Below are 22,524 nucleotides of genomic sequence, written 5' to 3' on the forward strand. Positions count from 1 at the left end.
TCTCTGTTGCTTAAGGGAACAACAGATCTTCCCTAGAGTACCATTTCCTGGTGGCCAGCCTATGCTCACTGGACCGGATGTGAACATTTCCTAGCAGTGTCCCTGCCATGGAGAGAGAAGCCCTCACCAGTGACTTACACCTTCTCAAAGTTCACATTTGTCTTCTTCCTTGTTCCCTCACCCCATCCTTATTATTTTATGTTAAAGACATTCGGATAGTCGAGATTTATTCCCTCATCTTTTATAGCTCCACGCTAGGCACAAAGAAACATGACCATTCCAGTCAGCTTTGTAGGTGCTCAGATGGGGATACGCACAAAATGCCATGGGAGCCCGCAGAGGTCCCAAACCCAGCTGAGGGTGGGTAGAAGGGAGTGTAGGCTGCGGATGAGTAAGGACAGCTTCCAGGAGGAGGTGATGGATGACCCCTGATCTGAGTCTTAAGAGAGAGTAATCTCTCCCATTAGGGCCATGATCAGGGGATAGAAAGTCACAGGATTTCCCAGGTGTGTGTGCCAGGCTCTGTGAGCTGCCCAGACAGCCATGTGATGCCCCTCCTGCCCATTTTCCATGGGGAGATTCCCCCTGGGTCTTGATGACCTAGACAGACTTTGTTCAGAATCCTGAGTTGTAAATTGTCGCTAGCAGCCACCCTGATTGACACACTGTCCTGTCACTGGCAGAAGGAAGTTTTTTGGAGGAAGCTCTGAAGGCCTAGCTCTGAGCCCCCCTCACACCACCCCCGCGCCAAGCTCCTGACTTGGAACTCGCCACACTTGGCTTAAGGAGTTTTACAGCATCTGAATGGATTAAACTGTCCAAACCAATCTTTCTGGGCAGCCCCAGACCTACTCCCCTTCCCTGTCTATGGGAGCAGGGAGGGCAATCTTAATTTAGGGGTTGGAAATACCAACTTCAGGGTGAGGTTGGTGGCACTTAGCAAAACAGCTGGGCTGGTCCCACCCCTTGTGTGACTCATTTCCTCTATGTGGACAGCCACTTAGTTCACCTAGCCAGCTTCCTTGCCTCTGCTTGTCCACACTTAGGCACAGAAAGGTGTAGGGAACACTTGAAATAGCGGGAAAAAAAAAAAAAAAGGAGCCAAAATCCATTCCCACAAGCCTCCTGACAACCCCAGACCCACCCCACTTCCCCTGGCCAGTGAGCAGCTTCCGACTCAGAGAGAGAGCAACAGAAGGGGAGGGGCAGGGCCTGCTCAGAAGTGGGGAGCAGGGGCAGCCAGTGAGGTCTCCAGGTCCTGCTTGCCCGTGTCTCGCTCATCTCAAACCCTACAAGCAGTATTGAAAACCTCTATCCCCCTTCAACAAGTGGCACTGGATATCCACATGCAGAAGAATAAAGGGAGATGCCTTCCTCACACATACACAAAAATTAACTCAAAATTGATCATAGACCTGAATGTAGGAGCTAAAACTATAAATCTCTTAGCAGAAAACTGAAGAGTATATCTTTGTAACGTTGGCTTAGGCAGTGATTTCTTAGATGCAACACTAAAAGCACATAGAAGAAAAAAGGTAAATTGGACTTCATCAGAATTTTAAAAATTTGTGCCTCAAAGGGCACCATCAAGAAAGTGAAAAGACAGCCCATATAACTAGGGAAATTGTTACCAAGTCCAAACTCATTCTGCTCGCCGCACGACAGGCCAATAAATCGGGAGACGAGGCGTTGGGGCGAGGAATAGCGACTTTATTCGGAAAGCCGGGAGACCGAGAGGATGGCAGACTAATGTCCTAGAGAACCATCCTACTCCAGTCAGAACAGGCTCTGTTTACACACACACACACACACACACACATTTCCTCAGGCTTCTGTAACCAAGTGCCATAAACTGGATGCCTTAAAATAACAGAAATGTATTACAGTAGTTACCCCTTATCCGCAGGGATACGTTCCAAGACCCCCAGTGGATGCCTAAAACCCTGTACATACTATGTCCTTCCCTGTGCATACATACCTATGATAAAGCGTGATTTATAAACTAGGCACAGTAAGAGATTAACGACAGTCACTAAGAAAATAGAACTGTTATAACAATATAATGTAATAAAAGTTCTGTGAATGTGGTCTCTCTCTCAAATTTGTACATATTTGTATATTCTACAATTTAATGCCTTTCCCATCTTAACTAGGCACTTATCATGCACTGTAGCCGTAACTTTTGCAGTTTGAGATGTGACAGCAAAACTAGCACAAATTTCTTTTCCTTCATCACAATCTCAAGGATAGGGGGAGGGCATAGCTCAAGTGGTAGAGCATATGCTTAGCGTGCACGAGGTCCTGGGTTCAATCCCCGGTACCTCCTCTAAAAAGTAATTTAAATAAATAAATAAGTAAATAAGTAAACCTAATTATCTGACCCCCCCCCAATCTCAAGGATAGAAGATTTGTTCTTACTGTCGATCTTTAGCAACTTCAGCATACAGTTTCTTTCTTTCCTTATTAATTTGAGAACTTTCACCTTTCCATTTAAAGGGAAGTACTTTATGGCTTCTCTGTGGCAGATCTGAATTGCAAGCATCTCTCATCTTGTGCTTTTGGGGCCATTATTAAGTAAAGTGAGGATTACTGAACATAAGCACTGCAATACCACAGGAGATCTGATAACCGAGAGGGCTGCTAAGTGACCAGGAACCAGGATACACTAGACAAAGGGATGATTCACGTCCCAGGCGGGATGGAGGAGAGGACAGTGCAAGAGTTCATCATGCTGCTCAGAATGGACACAATGTGAAAACTTATGAATTGTTTATTTCTGGAATTTTCCACGTAATTTTTTGGATTGCAGTTGACTGTGGGTAACTGAAACCACAGAAAGTGAAACCACAGATAAGGGGGAACTACTGTATCTGATAGTTCTGGGAGGCTAGAAGTCCAAAATCCAGATGCTGGTAGAGTTGGTTCCTTCTGGAGATTCTGAGGAAGAGTCTTTCAACTTCTTGTGTCACCAGCAGTCCTCAGCGTTCTCTGCCTCATAGATGCCTCACTCCATCCCTCCCTCTGTCATAACATGGTGGTCTCCGTCTGTGTCTCTGTTTTCACTTGGAATTCTCTCTGTGTGTCTCTTCTCCTCTTACAAGGACACCTGTCACATTGGATGAAGGGCCCACCCTACCCCAGTGTGACCTCATTCTAACTAATTACATTTGCAACAACCCTACTTCCAAATAAGGTCACATTCTGAGGTACTGGGGGGTTAGGATTTGGGGATATGGGGAACACAAACCCCTAACATAACACACGAACAAAAGGACAAATAAACCAATTTTAAAATGGGCAAAGGATCTGAGTAGACATTGCTCCCAAGAAGATCTACAAATGACCAATAAGCACGTGAAAAGATGCTCAGTGTCATTAGACCTTAGAGAAATGCAAATCAAAGCTGTAAGATTGCCCTTCATACCCATCAGGATGACTGTAATCAAAAAGACAGATAATAACAAATGTTAGAGAGAATGCAGAGAAACTGGAACCCTCATACCTGTAAAATGGTGCAGTCGCTTAGGAAAACAGTTGGAAAGTTCCTCAAAAGTTAGATGTAGTTATCGTATTACCCATTGGTTCCAGTCCTAGATATGTACCCAAGAAAACAGAAGGCATGAGTTCACAGAGAAACTTGTACATCAGATGAGCAGGTAAACTAAATGTGGTGCACCCACACATTGGAATATTATTTGGTAATAAAAAGCAATGAAGTACTGTTAAACACCACAGTGTGTATGAGCCTTACAAACTTTAAGCTAAGGGAAAGAAGCCGGTTTCAAAAGATCACACGCTGTAGGATTTTGTTTATACAAAATGTCCAAAGTGGGCAAATCTATGGAAACAGAAGGTAGATTATTGGTTGCCTAGAACTGGAGTGGTTGAGGGGAAACAAGGAGTGATTGCTGATGGGTACAGGGTTTGAGGGAGAGTGGAAATGCTCTAAACTTTGTGCTGATACTTGCACAACTCTGAATACGCAAAAACTATTGAATTGTACACTGTAAATGGGTTGATTTTATGGTATGTGAATCAGGTCTCAACAATGATGTTTTTTAAAAAACTGTAAAAAACAACCCATCTTTCCTTCTTTCCTAATAGAAAAGCAAGAGCTGGATCTCAGAAGACGACTTCTACCGGCCTCCCCGGGAGCAGTCCACAGAGAGCCCTTCAGATCCCAGTGGAGCTTCTCCCAGAGGGACTCCTGAGTTGAGGCCTGGTGTCCTCAGGCATTTTTCTCAAGGGCCAAGAAGAAGCTGTTCCACGGAGGCCTTAGACAAAGCTTGTGTGCCTTTTGCAGGAAGCAGGAAAGGCCAGGCGGCCGCGGTGCGGGAGCACAAGCACTTCAGGGTGGTGCACCGCAGGCAGATGGGTAGGCAGTGCGCAGGGCTCCCGGCGTGCGCGGGGCCAGTGCCTTTCAGAAAACACTTTGAAAGTCCTCTTTTCCATTACCCTGTCGGGCGGTGTCTTCTCACAAGAAAAACCTCATCCCAAAGTGTCATCAGGAGCATCCTTGCTGAGTAATTCAGAAAACCATTTCAGGAAAAGTATTATATTTTCTCATAAAATCTTCATAAAGTGATGCTCGAAACTGCCCACAGAGTACATCAATACAGTTTCCTATATTGAGGCGGGAAATATCTTCCCTGAAACTACCCTGTGAATCTTATGATTATCCAGACGATGCATAGGATAATCTTATGAATATGCAGACCTCCGGATTCTGTCTGTAGCCCAGAGCAAATCCTCCCCCTCTTGAAGGCCCAGGTGTTTCAACTGCTCCTTCCCAAGGCCTTTGTCTTAAATGGTTTAACAGCCCTGGTGGGGTTTATCAGATCTGTTGTTTGTTCAGTTCCCTGTGTGCTGTCAACAGTGAGGCCAGCTTGATCTTCACACCCTGTGAAATTCCAGAAAGCATTCAATAACCATAATCTAATTTTTCTGTAACCCTCAGAAACAAACCAACCAATAAGTGTGTCCTAGAGGCAGTCTCTTTCTCTTCTCATTTTCTGTTGGCATGACCCAGCAGAGAATTCTGGCCAAGGTCCAGGGGCACTGGCTTGGAGACTCTGGGCAGAGCCCTGGTCTCCGTGTTGGCTCCCGTGTGCCCATGTGATGATTACAACCATACCAGAGGTGTGCTCCTTGCCGAGGCTGTCAGGTTCCCTGAAGCATAGGAAGACCCCATGCAATGATTTGAAATCCCTAAGGTCATTCGAGGCTGGGAGAGAGAAGTGTGTGTCCTTTGGGCCCCCCGGGTTGGTGGCCAACCCCCAGGGAGCAGGGAGCACTCACTCACTCCCTCAGGAAATCCTCAGTGAGCACGTATGATGTGCCAGGCACTGTCCTGAGTGCTGGAGACATGGTGGGAAACAAGCAAAGTTCATATCTTCATGGAATTTATATTCTAGTGTGAAAGACAGGAAATCAGCAAATTAACAGGTGAATGTACAGTGTGGGCGGGTGATGATAATTGCTGTGGGGAACAGTAAATCAGGGATTGCCGAGGTGGGCAGTGTGCCATTTTGTAAAGGATGGCCAAGGAAACCCTCACAGACAAGGTGATCTTTGAGAAGTGAAGGGAGGGAGGGAGGCACGAAGTGATCTTGGTGTTTCAAGCAGGGGGAACATGTGCAAAGGCCCTGCGATGGGAACATGCTTGACATGTCCAGGAAACAACAGAGCCCAGAGTAGCTGTAATAGAGGTGATGGGGAGGAGATGGCTAGAGATGAGGTCAGAGTGACAGAGGGCCTCTTGGGCCACAGAAGGGACGTGAGCTTTTGCTCTGAAGGAGATGGCAGCCCTTGTAGTGTTTGGGGCAGAGAGATGGGATCTTACTTGTCTTTTAAAAGGGAGTGAGGGTCATCCTGGCTCAGTTATTGAAGGGCTATAGGGGGACATAGACCCATTAGGAGGCTTTTGCCATAAGCCAGGCTAGGGATGACAGTGGAGTGAATCCATGAGGTAGTGGTGGAAGTGGTTAGCAGTGGACAATTCTGGGTACACCAGCAGGATTTGCTGATGGATTGGATATGGGGTGTGAAAGAAAGAAAATCAAAGATAGCTCCAGGGTTTTTAGCCCAAGCAGCTGGAAGGGAGAAGTTTTGTCACTTTATGAGATGAAGAACATCAGGTGAAAAGCTGGTTTGGAATGGGAGAGTCAGGAACTCGTTTTTGGACGTGTCAACTTTGAGAAGCCTATTAGACATACACGGAGCAGATGGAGATCAGGATCTGAGGTTCAAGGGCAAGGTCCAGGCTGGAGATAAAAATTGGGGAGTTGTTGGCATAAAGCCCTGAGACCAGGGACGATCAGCTAGGAAGTGGGAGTTGACAGAGAAGAGAACCCAGGGCTGAGCCCTGGTGCCCCCAGCATCAAGAGGCCAGCGAGAGGAGGAGGAGGAGCTCAGGAGACAGAAGAGGGGCCAGTGATACAGAGAAGAACCAAAGGAAGGGGAATCAGCTGTGTCCAGTGATGCTGATGGGTCAGGCCAGATGCAGACCAAGGATTGGTCTTTAGACTTGGCCACAAGGAGGACCGGGTAGCCTTCCCAAGTGCAGTTTCTGCGGAATGAGAGGACAAAAGCCTGATTGGAGCAGGTTCAAGAAAAAATAGGAGCAGGGGAACTAGAGACTGTTCTGACACCTCCTCAGGGAGGGCTTCTGGAAAGGGGACAGAGAAACAGGGTGGTAATTAGAGATGCAAGTGGAGTCAAGAGAGATATTTTTAAAGCTAGGAAATAGCAGTGTGTTTATGGGCTGGTGGGAATGATCCAGTAGAGAAAGGAGAAAACGGCGACGCAGAAGAGGGAGGGAGGACTGCTGGAGAGACATTCTTGTCCTTGAATAGGCGGGGGTGGGGGAACCCCCGCACAAATGCACAAATGGGGGGTTGGCCTCAGAAGCAGAGTCTGTGATGGGGGAAGTCAGTGTGTGGGTGCAGATGCTGCAAGTGGTGTGTAGGGAGGGGGACGTGGACTTGAGCATTTGAATGCTTTTATTTTCACAGGGAAATTCAGTAACAAGGTCAACAACCGGGGTGAGGATGGGAGGGAGGCTCTCAGAAAATGTTCTCCTCTGGCCTGTGAGGCCTGTGTTCTCATGGTGGCCACTCTGCCCGCACCCACTACAGGACTCTGGGATTATCCTGGGTGGTGAAGGGACAGGCCCGATGTCTAACGTGCCTCTTTCTGCCTACAGGGCTGTCCAACCCGTTCCGGGGTCTCATGAAGCTGGGCACAGTGGAGCGGCGGGGGGCGATGGGCATCTGGAAGGAACTCTTCTGCGAGCTCTCCCCACTGGAGTTCCGCCTCTACCTGAGCGGCGAGGAGCACACCTGTGTGGAGAACTGCTCCCTGCTGCGCTGTGAGTCTGTGGGGCCGGCCCACAGTGATGGCCGCTTCGAGCTGGTCTTCTCTGGCAAGAAGCTGACCCTGCGAGCCTCCTCCCAGGATGAAGCCGAGGACTGGCTGGACCGGGTGCGGGAGGCACTACAGAAGTGTCGGCCCCAGCAAGAGGAGGAGTGGGTGAACATCCAGTACCCAGACCAGCCCGAAGACCCCCCAGAGGCCCCTCAGGGTGGCCACCCCTCCCACTCAGACCTGCCCTCAGAGGCTGAAACCCTCCAGGGCACGCAGTTGGACTGGTCCTCTTCTCAGATTCCCGAGCCTGATGCTATTAAAGAATCTCTGCTGTACCTGTACACGGACAGGACCTGGATGCCCTATATTTTCTCCCTGTCCTTGGAGTCTCTGAAATGCTTCCGAGTGAGAAACAACGAGAAGATGCTAAGTGACAGCCATGGAGTTGAGACCATCCGAGATATCCTGCCAGACACAAGCCTTGGGGGCCCATCCTTCTTCAAAATCATCACAGCCAAGGCCGTCCTGAAGCTGCAGGCTGGGAATGCTGAGGAGGCCGCCCTGTGGAGAGATCTGGTGCGCAAGGTCCTGGCGTCCTACTTGGAGACAGCCCAGGAGGCAGTGACACTTGGCGGGAGTCTGGATGAGAACTGTCAGGAGGTGCTGAAGTTCGCCACGCGGGAGAATGGCTTCCTGCTGCAGTACCTGGTGGCCATCCCCACGGAGAAAGGCCTCGACTCCCAGGGCTGCTTCTGTGCAGGTGTCCACTTCCTGTCCCGCCGGCCTCACTCTGCCTGCGGTGGAGTTCCTGCTTTAGGCTCTCCACCTCTTCCCGTCTCCATGCGTGCCCCCAGCCCACCCCTGGGATGCTGCAGCAAACGAGGATGTTTGCAGCAAATAGCCTCTGCTCCTCCGCAGCACCCACTGGGGCCGGCGCCCCTGCTGAGGGGTGGGACCTGCGGTGGCATCTCTGCTGCGCACTGCTCTCTGCACAGGGAGTTCCTGGGAGCTGAGCTCTCCGTCCCCTTCATGATCATACTACTGCACTATTATATTCCTTGGAGCAAGGGCGTGGTACCCTTCCAAATGTTTTTGCAAGCTTTTGCAAGTGTACACAAATTTTTTTAAATTACAAAAATGGGCTCATAGTACTCAGTGCTGTCCAACAGAACTTTCTGTGATGATGAAAATGTTCTAGATCTGTGCTGTACAGCATGGTAGCTACAAGCCACATGTGGCTACTGAGTACTTAAAATGTGGCTTCCTGCTGTGACTAAGGAACTGAATTTCCAATTTGATTTAGTGTAAAGGTATTTTCATGTAAATGGGCACCTGTAGCCCGTGGTCATGGTTCAGACAGCGCAGCTACAGCTGTTGTTCTGCAACATGGCTTTTTCCTACTTAGGAATATTTTATGGATATTCTTCTACCTCAGTACGTCTGCTGTGTCGTCATCACCATCAAATCCAGCCCTTCTGTGTTAGGCACTGGGATAGATGCATTGTTTGGATTGAGTCATTTAATCCTCACGACAACCCTACTATTGTCTCTGTTTACAGCTAAGGAAACTGAGTAACAGGGCTGGTAAGTACCTGTCCCAGGTTCACACAGCTAGTAATGGTGGAGCCGGATGAGGACTTGGTGGTCTCAGAACCTGCACTCTTAGCCAGGTGCCCACAGGCCTCTCCACTCCCTTGCTTTCAAGGCTGGATTCCACTGCTCTGTCAGTTTTTAGCTCTTCTCCCCAATCCAGATAACCATTTCCATCATGCTGGGTGAACTGAGGAAGTTGTCCTGCTGGGTGCCAAAGGGAGAGATTCAGCTGCACCCGGTTTAGAAGCCATCCTGCCAGGGCGGAGCCTGTGGGACCGAAAGGGAAAGCCTGCTTCAGGCGTCTGGAAGGAGGTGGTCTGTGGTTGGTCCCCCTGGAGGATGGAGAAGCTGGGCAGAGCAGAGCTTCCTGCAGAAACTATCTTCAAGCCCCTGCTCACCCATCACTCCCTGCCAGCCTCTGACACTCACACTTTGGCCCTCAGCCTGCAGGTACCAGGCTCAGGGAGGAGGCCAGGGCCCCAGGGCTGTGAGGAGGGCTCCCATGCTATGGGTGTGAATGTCTGCAAGGGGGCTCTCCCTATGCCCACCAGCCACCAGCCCCCCTGGAAACTGAAACTGAGCAGCTCAGGCCTCTCTGCCTGTGAGCAGAGCCCAGTAGCTGGACAGACACCAACTGCTGACATCTGGCTCTTGTTTTGTAGTTTATAGGGCACTTTCCAAACCTCATTTAATGTTGTGATAACGCCACAAAACAGCAAGTGGTAGCTGAATTGGAACCTTGCAAAACTTCGGTGAAAGTCAGGATGAGACAGCTGGTGAGCAGAAGAGACAGCCCTTCCTGTCCTGAGGAGGCTGAAGGGACCCTCTCCCTGGCCCTGTAGGAGGCTGGGCATGTGCTCAGGATTTGAGCCAGGCCTTTGTTTTTCCCTTTGCACACCCCACTCCTGCTCCCTCTGCCCCTTGCTGTGGAGGGACCTCCAGCAGAGGGGCTGAAGCTGGGCCTCCCACCCCTGGCCTGGGGCATCAGCCAGCTCTGGCTTCAAGCTGGCACCAGGCAGTGTCCAGACTGCCCTGCCTCTGCTGGCTTCCCACCCACTCCGTGAGGAGAGCTTCATGTCCCTAGGTCCATCCCTGGCTGCTGAGGCTCTAACTCTGTTTCTTCCATTTCTGAGCCCCAGGGGAAGGGTGGACCTCGAGGAGGCTGGCATTGCTGTGCACCAGTGGTAACATTGAACAGAGGCCACCAAGAATAAGAGAGTGTGGGCTCTACACTAACCCAACCCAAATCTGATCCAGCTTTGCCACTTAACTGTGTGACTGGGCAGGTTTCCTAACCTCTCTGTGCATCAGTTTCTTCAGCTATAAAACGGTGACAATAATTCTTAATGTTTTGTTGTAAAGATTAATGAATAGGGTTGTTGATTCTGGGTGGTGGGAATATGAGTAGTGGTTGTCTTTATCTTTGTATGCTCCTTTTTTATCTTTCTGCTCTCTTTAAATAGCAGGCCCTTTCTGCTTTGTAGCATCCATGTCATTTTGGAGCTGACTCTGGCCCCACCACTGCTCATGCTCCTCCATTCTTCTCCCCAGGCTGCTCCCGGCAGATCGGCTTCTCGTTTGTACGACCCAAGCTCTGTGCCTTCTCTGGCCTCTATTACTGTGACATCTGCCACCAAGACGATGCCTCAGTGATCCCGGCCAGGATCATCCACAACTGGGACCTCACCAAGCGCCCGGTGAGTCTCGAGCCCAGCCTGTTGTGGCCACATAGGGCTGCCGAGTGACAGAGGCGCGGTCGCTCCTCTTTGCTGCTGCTGTTCATATGTCTGGAAGAATTTGGCTCTAGGGAAGCCAAGGTCACTAGTTCAGGCCCCATGATCTGGGGGAGCTGACCAAGAAAAGTACTTGCTGCCAGTCTATAGCCCCTGGGCAGAGCTCAGTCAATGCCTGTCTCTGTCCTCAGGTGGGAATCTGAGGATAGTTCTCTGCAGCTCCCCAAGGCTGCAGACAGACTGTTTAAAGGACCAGCAGCTAGGGAGTGGGGGAGGGAGGGAGGGAGGAAGGAGGGAAGGAGGGAAGGAAGGAAGGAGGGAAGGAAGGGAGGAAGAAAGGAAGGAAGGAATTACACATAGGATAGATTAGATATATAGATGGATGAGTGGATGGGTTGGGTGGATGTGAATGGGTGAAAGGATGGAAGAATGGATAGATGGATGAAGGATTGGGTGGATGTGGAAAGTGGATGGGTGGATGGGCTGGTCAGCTGGCTGCACTTCCCCTTGAAGCAGTCTGCCTTTTCTGTGCATTTTTTTCAAATATGCATCTACTTTTTGTAAAGTTGGGTTCATACTGGACTCATACTGCTTTATAACATGTTTTCTTCACTTAGTATTACATCTTGGATACTTTTCTATGTTCACCAAATTCTTTTGAGTAAGATGTATTCATCAGTCTTTGAGATTTTCCTCTTCTTCAGCTGAGTTTACCCACATCTATAGCTGTGTTACTGTGTGCAACTTATTTAACTTGAGTTTCCTCATCTATAAAGGAGGATTCATAACAGTGTCTGCAGGTCATGTGAAGACTAAAGGAGAAGTACCTGCCAGTCACTTAAACAGTGTTTTACATTAGTGCCCTTTTTCTCTCCTGAGGCCTGTCACCTTCTGTCCCTAATTCCCTTGGTCAGGGTCTGCCTCAAGGAGCACAGACTTGGCTGTCTCCCCAAGGCACAGATTTCTGCTAAGACACAGAATCAGGAGGAAGGATCTGTGTGTCTCTCTAGGGGCCCAGGCCTGCCAGCCACGCAGTCTCAGCACGTGGGTGTGTCCTCGTCAGAGCTCACCGAACGTGATTCTCAGAACTTGCACCGCCCCGGGGACAGGAACCCCCAAGACGCTAGCTTCACTTCGGGTTTTTTGTTGGTTACCTTGTCCCCACCCCTGCCCTCAGTGTTAAGTATTTGAGTAACTACATGGAGAAAATTAAACCTGTCAGTCACCACAAACGCAAAGACCCCTTTGGCCATAAAACACACTCACTGTTTACAACACCCGGGTGCTTCTGTTGAGCCATCTCTTTATTCATTGCTGTAGTTTTGGTGCCACTTCCGTTTTCCACCTCGAAAATTATAATACTGCCCTTAGCATACCTGAGGTCAGGAGATGTCCAGCTCTTTCAAAGATCCCGAGCCTGGGAAAGACAGGAAAATTCAAGCTCGAAAGTGGCTAGCTGGTGGATTAGGGGCTCTTCGTCCACTGTAACCGCTCAGGCTGACCCACTTGTGCGAGGCCTGCCTGGCACTTGGCAGGATGTCAGCCCAGACCTGGGGCCTCTCTCTTTGTCTGTCTGCTCCACGCCCAGTCCCTGGGGAGCGGGAAGCCCTTGCCTGTCTGCAGCCCTTGCCAGTTTTCAACATGCATTCCTGCCTGTTATTTCATCTGAGCCTCACCCAAAGCCAGGGGCTGAGTCTGGGGAAGGGCTCTGGAACTACCCGAGTCACCGAGTCACCGAGTCACCGGGCCTTTGCCAGTGGGCTGCCCATGGGCTGGGAGCTGGGACCTCGGGACTCTAGGAAATGGGAAAAGATGGAGTTGTTCACTGCTGGGGGAGGCAGGAGGTGCCGGTGAAGCTGGTGGAGCAGCCTCCCACCTAACAGCCCCCTGAGGGCCCTGTTACATCCCTGACCCTCCAGGGAACAGACACCTAGGCCACACAGGCACCCACAGTCCTGTTTACTGAGGACACGCTTACAGAAATTATTGTTTAGTCTTCTAAACTCCAAATAACCCCAGGAGGTAGGTGCTTTTGTTTTCCCCACTTTATAGATGAGGAAACTGAGTCACAGGGAAGTTAAGTAAGTTTCACAAGGTCATACACTAAGACAGGGTGGAGCCAGGATCCCAAGTCCGACTCCTGACCACTGCACAGTAGTTGACGGTAAATATCTCAGCTCCTCTATCCTTCTTACAGAGCAAAGAGGAGACTGCAGGGGAGAGGGGCTTCTCTTTACTAAGTGAGGCAGCCAAGTATGCAGAGACAACACCTCAATTTAGACCCAGCCTCCGCTTTCTGCAGGAGGCTTGGATAAACTAGCTTCTCGGAGCCTCAGTTTCCTCATCTACAAAATGGGGATGATGACACCTTCCCTTCTGAGTTGTTGTGAAGATGAAGGAAGGATGTGGTTGAGGTCCTTAGCCCAGTGTCTGGCAAATAGTAGGTGCTCAGTAATTGGCTTTCGCATTAGGGTCAGGGCTGAGGGTAGAATCTTCAAAGTCCTATCATGTAGGCAAAGCCGAGATTGATCACTCAACTCCACATGGAGACATGGGGGAGCCCTGGTTGGTACTGCTGGTGGGAGCAGAGATAGCTCAAGAAACCTCTTATTAAACTGTATCTGATCTGTGGCTTCTTGTGGTTGGAGCCTGACTCAGACCAGCCACCTGGTTCCTGAGTCTGCCTGTTTCCTTTGGGCAGGAAAATGGAGGCTGGGAGGACAGGAAATAGTGGGAAGGATCTGTGAGGCCCAGGAGGAGCGGCTTGTTGACCAAAGCAGCCAGCATGACCGGGAGGGGCAGCAGCTGGTGGGGAAGAGTTGGTTTGGAAGTCAGATAAACTGGGATCAAATCATAACTTCTGTGAGCTGTGGACCTTGGCCAGGTCACTTCCTCTCTCTCAACCTCAGTTTCCCCACCTGTGAGATGAAGATGATACCACTTCCCTTGGCAAGTGGTTGCAGGGATGATCGAGTGACTAGGTAGTACATTACCTGGCCCAGAGGTGCTCACCAAATGGCCATTCTGTCTCACCCTCACTGCTCGGTGGTGTCCCCAGGTCTGCAGGCAGGCCCAGAAGTTCCTGACGCAGATCCGGGCCCAGCCCCTCATCAACCTGCAGCTGGTGAACGCATCTCTGTATGAGCACGTGGAACGGATGCATCTCATCGGGAGAAGCCGGGAGCAGCTGAAGCTTTTGGGGGATTACCTGGGTCTGTGCCGAAGCGGAGCCCTGAAGGAATTAAGCAAGAGGTGAGCACCCTGGACAGAAAGGCACACACACGCGCACACACACGCGCATGTGCACGCATGCACGCACACACACTCACACAGGGTCAATGCACAACCAACTTCTTGGGAGAAATGCCAGGGCTAGGTGGAGATCTTCCTGTTGGGTTTGGGGGTAGGTTTTATCTGTTCATGTATTCATGGATTCATTCATTTGACAAATATTTATTGAGAATGTACTCAGTGGCCGGCAGTGGGCTAGCAGCTGAGGGACACAGCACTGAGCAAGGTAGACCTGGGTAAGCCAGCAGCTCCAACCAGGAGGGAGGGCTGGAGAAGAGAGCAGGACGCCCTGGAAGTACCGGAGGAAGGAGGGGCGTCTAACCCAGACTGGAAGAGGGAGGAAGACGCAAGTCTTCCTGGAGGAACTGACATCAGAGGTGAGACCAGCAGAACGAGTATGAAAGGGGGTAGATGCAGGAAAGAGTGTTCAGAACAGGAGTGATGTCCATGGGCTGTGAATGAAGCCCCCTTTGTGGAAAGAACGGGGAAAACTTTGGGGGGTGCAAGGAGGGACGTGAAGAGAAGAGGCTGGAGAGGTGAGCAAGGGATGGACACGAAGGGCTGTGTTGCCCTGGCTCCTCCGTTCCCCAGCTAGCCCTCCACCCCGTGCTGGCTTTGCTTTGCCGCTGTGGCAGCATCCCTCCTCGAATCCCCAGAAGAGGACCAGACTGGGGTGCGACCCTCAGGATGCCCTTCAAGGACCCGGGCCTGGGGATCTTCAGTGCTGTGAGGGAGTGATGCCTTCTGTGGGGCTGTGCTCTCCTGGGGCCTCAGGAGGGCAGACCTCAGGGGGACGAGCTGGTGCTTACTGCCCAGGTGGGCTTTGCTGCTGGCTGTCTGAGGATTTGGAGCAGCTCACAAGCCCCTCCACGTTCCCCCTCCAGCTGCTCTTCCCAACAGGGCTGGTGCCAAGACCACCTGTCTGATGGGCTTGCCAGCTCAGTCCTGGTTACTGGTCTCCTGCTCGGCTCCTCGTGCCCAGGGTGGCTGGCGCAGGGAGAGGCCCCTGCAGGGAGCCCTGTCTTCGGCAAAGGATAGAAGCTGGCTCTTCACAGGCTCCCAGAGCAGACGGCTGAGCCCTGGTCTCCTCTGAAGGCCTGGAAGAACTGAAAGCCCTTGGCCACCACGAGGGAACCAGAAGGCTGCTTCCTGAGGAGGCTACACTTACCATCAGCTGGGTGCCTAGGTCTCTACTCACTCCCATCCTTTCTGAAATTCCAGGACCCAGGACTCCAGAGTCTGCCCTCCTGCCCCTTTGACCAGGGTGGTGAATTCCCCATCTTGTCAGATGACCTTGTCACCCTCCCTAGTCAAGGGTCTGGGTAGACCAGGTGCCTGTAGGTTGCTGGCCTCAGTCCCCCATCCCTGCCCTGCTGAAATTGTTTGGTCATCGACCTTACTGACCTGTCTGGGCTGACCTGTGCTGAGCCCTTGGGGTAATCCTGCCTCTTCCTCTCTGGCCCTACTGTTCCCATCCTTGGGCAGCAACACTGCACACCTGTGTTCCCAGTCTTCGAGAAAGCAGGGCCACACCTGTGATGCCCCATTTCAGAAGCATTGTGGGGCTGGGGAAAGAGCTCAGAGCAGCCTTCACCCCGCCCCAGACCCTCTGTGTGACTCACGGAAGTTGCTTCACTTCTCTGAGCCTCGGCTTTCTTATCTGTAAAATGGGCCAGTAATCCCTGTGTTCATGTGACCTAGCAGAGTCGTGGTGAGGGCCATGTGAGTGGGGAAGGGCAGAGACATGTAGATGGACCTGGATCAGGGAGCCATGTGCTGTGAGGGAGGCAGACAGGGCCCAGAGGGCCAAGGGAGCTCCGGAAGAAGATGGCATCTGAGCTGAGGGTTTGTGGACTTCATCTCTTTTCTTTAATTAAAAAAAAAAAAAAGCTTTTCTTCTTTTCAAAGGTAGTGTTCAGATAGTACAAAAGAGAATCAAGCAGAAAGTTCGGATCACCCTTCTCCAGTCTGGCCACCATCAGTACTGTTTGAGCACACTTCCTGACCCCACTCTCCTCACACACATGAAAACAGAGTTGCCACAACACAGCAGCATCATGTACTTAGTGAACTGGGGCCCTGAAAAGAAAAGGGAAGGGAGGGAGGGCTTTCCTGGCTAAGGGAGCCCTCGGCATTGGTTGAGGGGAGGTGGGGAGCGGGCAGGAGCAGGGCTCTCCAGGACCTTCGAGGGGCTCAGTGCAGCCGGACTGTGGGTGAAGGGGCCAGACCTCAGAGGTCCCCTGTGCCACAGCGAAGGCGTTTGGATCTTACTCTGCCGGAGCAGGCAGCTGTTGAGAGGTTTTGAGCACGAGACTGTCATGTTCTAATTAGGAGTTTAGAAAAACTAATTTGGCAGCAGTGGGGCACGGGCCTGGTGTCGTCATTTGCCTGGGAGGTGAGGAGACCTGGACTGAGTCGGCCAGAGTAGAGGGTGAGAGGACGGAAGGGTTGAGGAGGGACGGGCAAGTCTGGAATGTGGGATCCCCTTTCTCTCAGAGGACCCAGCTGGGGCCGCCCTGGCAAAGGGACTTCACCTCCAACCAGTTGTAAGTCCTCACTGAGGGCGTGACAGGCCGAGGCAGCTGCCTTATAGGGAAGACCCTGGGCCTGACTGGCCCCCTGGGCTTCCACGACAGTGGGCAGAGGGCAGATGACAGAGAGGACTCTCCATCCAAACCAGCTCCACCCTTCCTGCCAGCTCAGGAACAGCCTGTGCGCCCCCCACCCCTTGTGTTTTCCTGGTGATAAATGGTAGCTTCCTGTTCCCAGAAAGCTGGACGTTTACTGGGGAGGCCAGCATGGGGAACTGAGCAGCCAGCCAGCAGCATCCTCACCCCACGCAGCACGGGGTGGCCTGTGGGCTTCTTGGTGGGACTCTCCACCCTGGATGGGGTTACCCCTGGATCACAACTGGCCATGGGGTGTGGCATAGCCCAGCACCCACTCCAGATGCCCCAGGGCCTGGCAGCTCCCTGCCCCCAGATGTCCAGAGCATCCTGGGCAGTTTCCCAAACTTCTCTGGTCTGAGAGCATTCTCCTCCCAACCCCAGTACCACACAGACACAGCAAGGCCAGGCCAGTTTTTGTACCATTTGGGGAATTTCTGCAGGTGTTTCCTCTCTATCCCTCAGGATATAACCTTGGGATCTCTGTCATTGGTGAGGTGAAAACTAGAGCCTGGTTGGCCTCTGAGCCCTCGTCCTCTGTCCTTGACCCCCATCCTCTGAAATGGGATCTACAGTGCTCAGGACGTGGCTCAGTTCTGCTCTCGGAGTACTGAAACTAGATACTTGAATGACTGTCCTTCAGCTAGAGCCCAGGGCTACAGGAGGGCAGAGGCCACATCCTGTGCATTTCTGTCCCCAGCACTGTCCCTGGTATGTAATGGTGGCAATAATGACCACTGCTAACACCTCTAGGCATTCACTGGGTGGATAAGGACTCCTGCGTTCAAACTCCAGCTTGGCCACTTACTAGCTGTGTGACCATAGGCAAGTTGTTTAACCTCTCTGTGCCTCCATTTCCTCTTCTCAAAGAGGGGATTATGATAGTGCCAACCTCACAGGATTATTGTGAGAGTTAAATGAGTTAATATGTATAAAGCTCTTAATCCAGTTCCTGGTACCACATGTTAGCTTTCATCATTACCCTCATTATTATTACTTTTTAATAGACTTTTTTTTATATCTTTAAATTAATTTTTTTAACTTTATTGAGGTATAGTTGACAAAACTATAAGATATTTAAATTATATGTCATGATGATTTCATACATGATTACATTGTAAAAGAATAACTCCCATCCGGTTAATTAACACATCCCTCATCCTCTCATATTTTATTTATATGTGTACATTTACCTTCTACTCTTAGCAAATTTCAGTTATACAAAGCAGTGCAGTGTTATCCATTATAGTTAATAATTATTCATTGTTTGCTATGTTCAAGGCACTGTGCCAGATGCTTTAAATACACTATTTAATCCTCAAAACAGCTCTATTTCTCAGATGAGGAAACCTGAGATTCAGAGAGGTTGAATACCTTGCCCAAGGTCCCAACAGTTAGTCACCGGGAAGCCCAGGTGCTGAGCCCGGGCTGGCTGTGCTCCTCGCCACCACCCTGCCCAGACGGGAGGTGTTCACGACTGGTGAGCAGCAACTAGGGAATGAAAACAAACACGGGTTGGCCCAGGGCTCAGAAACCCTTCTAAGGAGCCACCTGTGTTTTCTTTGAAGGCTCAACCACAGGAATTATCTCTTGGAGTCTCCTCACAAGTACAGTGTCGCTGACCTCCAGCAGGTGAGGATGTCACCCCCAACGCCAGACCTCTCTAGAGGGGCCTCACTCCTGGAGAAGTCAAAACGGGGGTGATGGGTGGGTCTGCCTGCAGTTAACTGAGGCAAGATAGCGATTGTCAGCTTTTCAGACCTCACTCAGAATGGGTGTCCCACCTTCCCACGCTTCCTGGGGTGGTGATGGAGCCCCCAGCCTCCCTGGGACAAGCAGGCACTCCAGCAAAGCCCAGGATCTTGGCACTCCTCAGCCCCTTCCCTGCATCTAGACTCCTCCTTGCTGGGGGGGCAGAGGAAGGAGTAGGGGTTTGGGACATTCCTTTCCTCTAGGGAAGGCACAGTGGACTTGGGTCCCACCTGTCAATCCCATGATCCCCAGCAACCTCCCTGCACAAGGACGAGACACCCACCTTGCCCAGCCTGATTCAGGGAGGTTTTCTTGCCCAAGTGGAGAGAAACATCTCTGGGGGTAGGAGTTCTTCAAGCAGGGTCCCGGGAGCAAGCAGCAGACCACATTTTGCAGGCAGCCTCAGGCTCAGCACAGCTGCCTAAAAGGCCTGACGGCCCATGCTTGCTCTTCACAGATTGCGGAGGGGGTGTATGAAGGATTCCTCAAGGCCCTGATCGAATTTGCCTCTCAGCACGTCTACCACTGCGACCTGTGCACCCAGCGAGGCTTCATCTGCCAGATCTGCCATCACCACGACATCATCTTCCCCTTTGAGTTTAACACCACAGTCAGGTATGCAGACACCCAGCCAGCTGCCCCGCCCCACTGCCAGCTGGCCCACACTCCAGGCTGGCAGGCCCAGGCCACTGTGTGCAGCATAGTGACCATCCTCTCTGTGCCAGTGCCTCAGGGTACTGAGGGGGACAAGACGATCCCTCATAGGACTCCCCTGCTTCTGCTGAGCCACCCGGCTTCCTAGAGAAGAGGCAGCTGCTGCCTCTCTGAGTTGCGGTGGGGTGGGGGGACCTCAGTTTTGTCATCTACCAACAGGTGGAGGAGGGACTAGATGAGTTATGGCCCTGGCGTGTTGGCACAAGGCTGGGCACAAAGTGGACAGCTTATGGGTGGCACCTGCCACTATCACTGCCCCTGTAGCCAGTGCTCTTGTCCCCAGTTATTGCTCATCATCAGAAGCCTCTAAATGGAAAACTTCAGGCACCAAACCTCCATTCCAACCCATGTGGGAGTGGAAAGTGCAGTGGTGGAAGCATTAGTTCACTTTCAATAGGTGTCCCCTGGCCCAGATTCAACCCCTGAACAGACCTATGGCTGAGTTTTTTAAACTGCAGAGTGTTTGAAACATAGGCGAGGAATCATTTTGTGAGTCAAGCGGTATTTATGGAAAGGGAAATAGAATAGAGGGTACCACCGTGCACTGCAGGACTTAGAGGTAAGTGTTGTCAAGAGGATCTTTGGTCCCGGAGCAGAGGTAGTGCCCATGTGCCTTGGTTGTGGGTAGAGCGTAGCCTTATGCGGGCTCTGATCAGCAACTCCAGCCAGCCTTCAGCCTCAGGAGGGCCCAGCCCATTGGCCCCAGCAGCACTTGCCGCTTTCTCCCAGGTGTGGCGAATGCAAGACCGTCTTCCACCAGAGCTGCCAGGCCGTGGTAAGGAAGGGCTGCCCCCGCTGTGCCCGCCGGCGCAAGTACCAGGAACAGAGCACGCTCACCTAACCCGATCTGCGCTGGCCAGCAGCCCGGGGCTGCACCCTCAAGGTGCCACCCACCCATATCTCCCTTGTCTGGAAGACTCTTGGATGTGACCAGAGCACGAGCCTAAGAGAGGGAGCCTCCGAAGCCCTTGATGATGCCCTCTGCCCCCCACCCATCTGCTCCAGGAAGCCGGGACACCAGCAGATGTCCCTTATCCGAGGGGGCAGCAGGGAGGGGGCCTTGCACTAATTGGGCCTCGGCTCCCCTCACTGACATGGCATTTCCTTCAGGGCTGTCCAAACACTGTGGAAACAAGACTTGGGGAGCATTTTCAATTCCACATTCCTGATTAAAAGGTCTAGTTTTTTAAGGTGGGTTTTTCCCCTTCATATTTCAACAGAAAATATTTTTTTATTCTTAACCCTCCGCAAGTCACCCAAGAAATCCAGGCATTCTCACCCTGAGCAAATGTGCAGGAACTGCTCAGGCCTGGCCTGCAGGTGGGAGGTGGCTGGGTAGACAGGCCGCCTGGGACAGAAATCTCGCCCACTGGCGGTGCCCTTCCTTCGTCCTCGCCAGGCACTTGCTGCCAATGGTTCATGTGCAATGTGCCAAACCACCGTGGGGCCGGGCAGGCTCAGTCCTGATGACCCCACCACCTCCTCCCTCTCCTGTCTGCTCCCCGCCTCCTCCTCACCCAAAAAGCCCATCGCTTTCTCCATGTCAGAGCCCAGGCTCTCCTGTAGCTTGGGATCTCAGTGCCGCAGGAGAAGGGAAATGACTCGGAAGCAGCACTGTCAGCACTTGGAGCCTTCCTTGGTCCCAGGAGGGGTCATCATCTTGCCCACCCCTTGGCCTCTGCCTTTCTCACTCCTACCACCGACCAGCAGCCAGCTGGGCAAGGTGCTGCTGCAGACGCTCTTCGGGGACATATCCCCACCTGACTGACCCCCGCCAGGACAGAGGTAGGCTGGGCCCACAGAGAGGGCAGTGAGCCCAAGCCAGGGGCTGGCCTCGGGCAGCATGACTGCCAGGCCCCACATTATGGAACAGTGACCCCCGTCCTTCCACGAAGAGTGCCAGCCCTGCTGCTGAGATGTGCATGGACATGCAGGAGAAGCCACCCTCTTGGAAGGATGCTCAGCCTCAGTTTACAAGGCCATGAATTCACAAAGCTTGGCTGGACTGGCCCAGGAGGGGCACTGCCAGAGACTAGAAAATTTCATCGGAGCGCAATTGCCTTTTGAAGGGACCTTAGAGAGGGGTGGGAGCCTGGAATTGTTTTCAAAGTGATATTGGAACCCTTGGGGTCTGGAGGGAATCCAGGCATGATTTTTCTGTGGCCTTCCCCCACCTCTCCTGGACCCAGCAGACCGCCCTCAGCCCTGTGGTCCTCTGGCCATCCTTTCTGCACTCAGCTTGGATTGGGGGCCTCAGGTGGAGATCCACCTTCAGTGTCAAGAGACGAACATACTCCCACCTCTCCCTTGGGGTGATTCTGCTGCTGAGTCACCTGCCCAGCCCTGTGGAGCTGGATAAATTGTGCAATAGAATATAAAGGAGGTGGTAGTGTTACTGAGTCCAAACTCGTTCTGCTCGCCACACGACAGGCCAGTAAATCTGGAGACGAGGTGCTGGGGAAGGAATAGCAACCATTTGGAAAGCCAGCAGACCGAGAGGATGGCAGACTAATGTCTTGGAGAACCACCCTGCTCCAGTCAGAATATGGGCTCCTTTTATACAAAAAAAAAAAAAAATAGAGGAGGGGATGTGGTTGGTTGTTGCAAACTTCTTGCTGCAGGAATTCTCTTTTCTTGCAGTGGTCCATGTGGGTCAGGCCATGGTGTCCCTGTAAACCCCCAACAAAAAACAAAGGTTATTCTCTATTTTGCAACTTGCCATCTCCACATAAGTGCAGAAGTGCTAGCATCTTTAAAGGTCAGAGCCCTGGGAATAGGCTCTCCTGTATTTCAGGCTAAAGGCAACGTTGTTTTACAAAAGGTGCAGAGCTAGCAAGACTAAGCCTAGAAAACAGGGCACAGTGGTTAAAACTAAAGGAACAGATCCAGTATGGAGTCATATTTGTTCTCTATTACAGTAGGCAGGTGAGGGGGAGGGGACTGCCACACAGCTTCCCTGTCCCCATCACGGAAGATGGTGCACACCTGTGCCCAGCGCATCAACTCTTCCTGAAGTGGAAGTGGATCCTTATCCCCACCCCCATCCCCCACAGCCAGCATTACCACTGCACCACAAACACAGCCTGATCAGAGCTGTACTTAGGCCAGATCCCTGAGTGGGCCTGGGGTGGGTAGTGCTGCCTGAGCCCGGCCCTGTTTCTTCGGGCCTGTGAGTATATTCTGTATTCCAGAAGGTGCCCGAGGAGGCAGTGGGAGTGAGGCCCTGGAGGAGCTCACTTTGGTCAGGCAGGGCCTGGCGCACCCCACTTCCCGCCCTCCCAGAGATCCTGAGATCCATAGCATTAGAGCTGACCCCCCCACACCCCCGTACCAAAAAGCTGCTAATGTTTTCAAATGAGTTGACTTTTACTCCCTCACCTCCAATGGAAAGCTGATGTGAACCTCAGTAG

At 51.8% G+C, this 22,524-nt stretch overlaps 1 protein-coding gene across 3 annotated transcripts in view; it reads left to right on the top strand.

The window, feature by feature from the left end:
- The window catches only part of PLEKHM1 (pleckstrin homology and RUN domain containing M1), a 46,199-nt gene extending 23,763 nt beyond the window's left edge, over positions 1-22,436 (top strand). For 2 of the 3 annotated variants that reach the window (XM_031685418.2, XM_072939143.1), the window contains exons 6-12: positions 4,105-4,375; positions 7,205-8,125; positions 10,510-10,655; positions 13,750-13,943; positions 18,217-18,280; positions 18,858-19,015; positions 19,844-22,436. In XM_031685418.2, the coding sequence (XP_031541278.2) occupies positions 4,105-4,375; positions 7,205-8,125; positions 10,510-10,655; positions 13,750-13,943; positions 18,217-18,280; positions 18,858-19,015; positions 19,844-19,955 (1,866 nt within the window). In that variant the 3' untranslated portion in view covers positions 19,956-22,436. The remainder of the gene's footprint in view (positions 1-4,104; positions 4,376-7,204; positions 8,126-10,509; positions 10,656-13,749; positions 13,944-18,216; positions 18,281-18,857; positions 19,016-19,843) is intronic. The other variant, XR_012059728.1, reaches the window with a different exon arrangement.
- Positions 22,437-22,524: the final 88 nt, after the last annotated feature.

The sequence above is a fragment of the Vicugna pacos genome, chromosome 16 (genome assembly GCF_048564905.1).
Source record: "Vicugna pacos chromosome 16, VicPac4, whole genome shotgun sequence".
In the NCBI taxonomy this organism is placed as follows: domain Eukaryota; kingdom Metazoa; phylum Chordata; class Mammalia; order Artiodactyla; family Camelidae; genus Vicugna; species Vicugna pacos.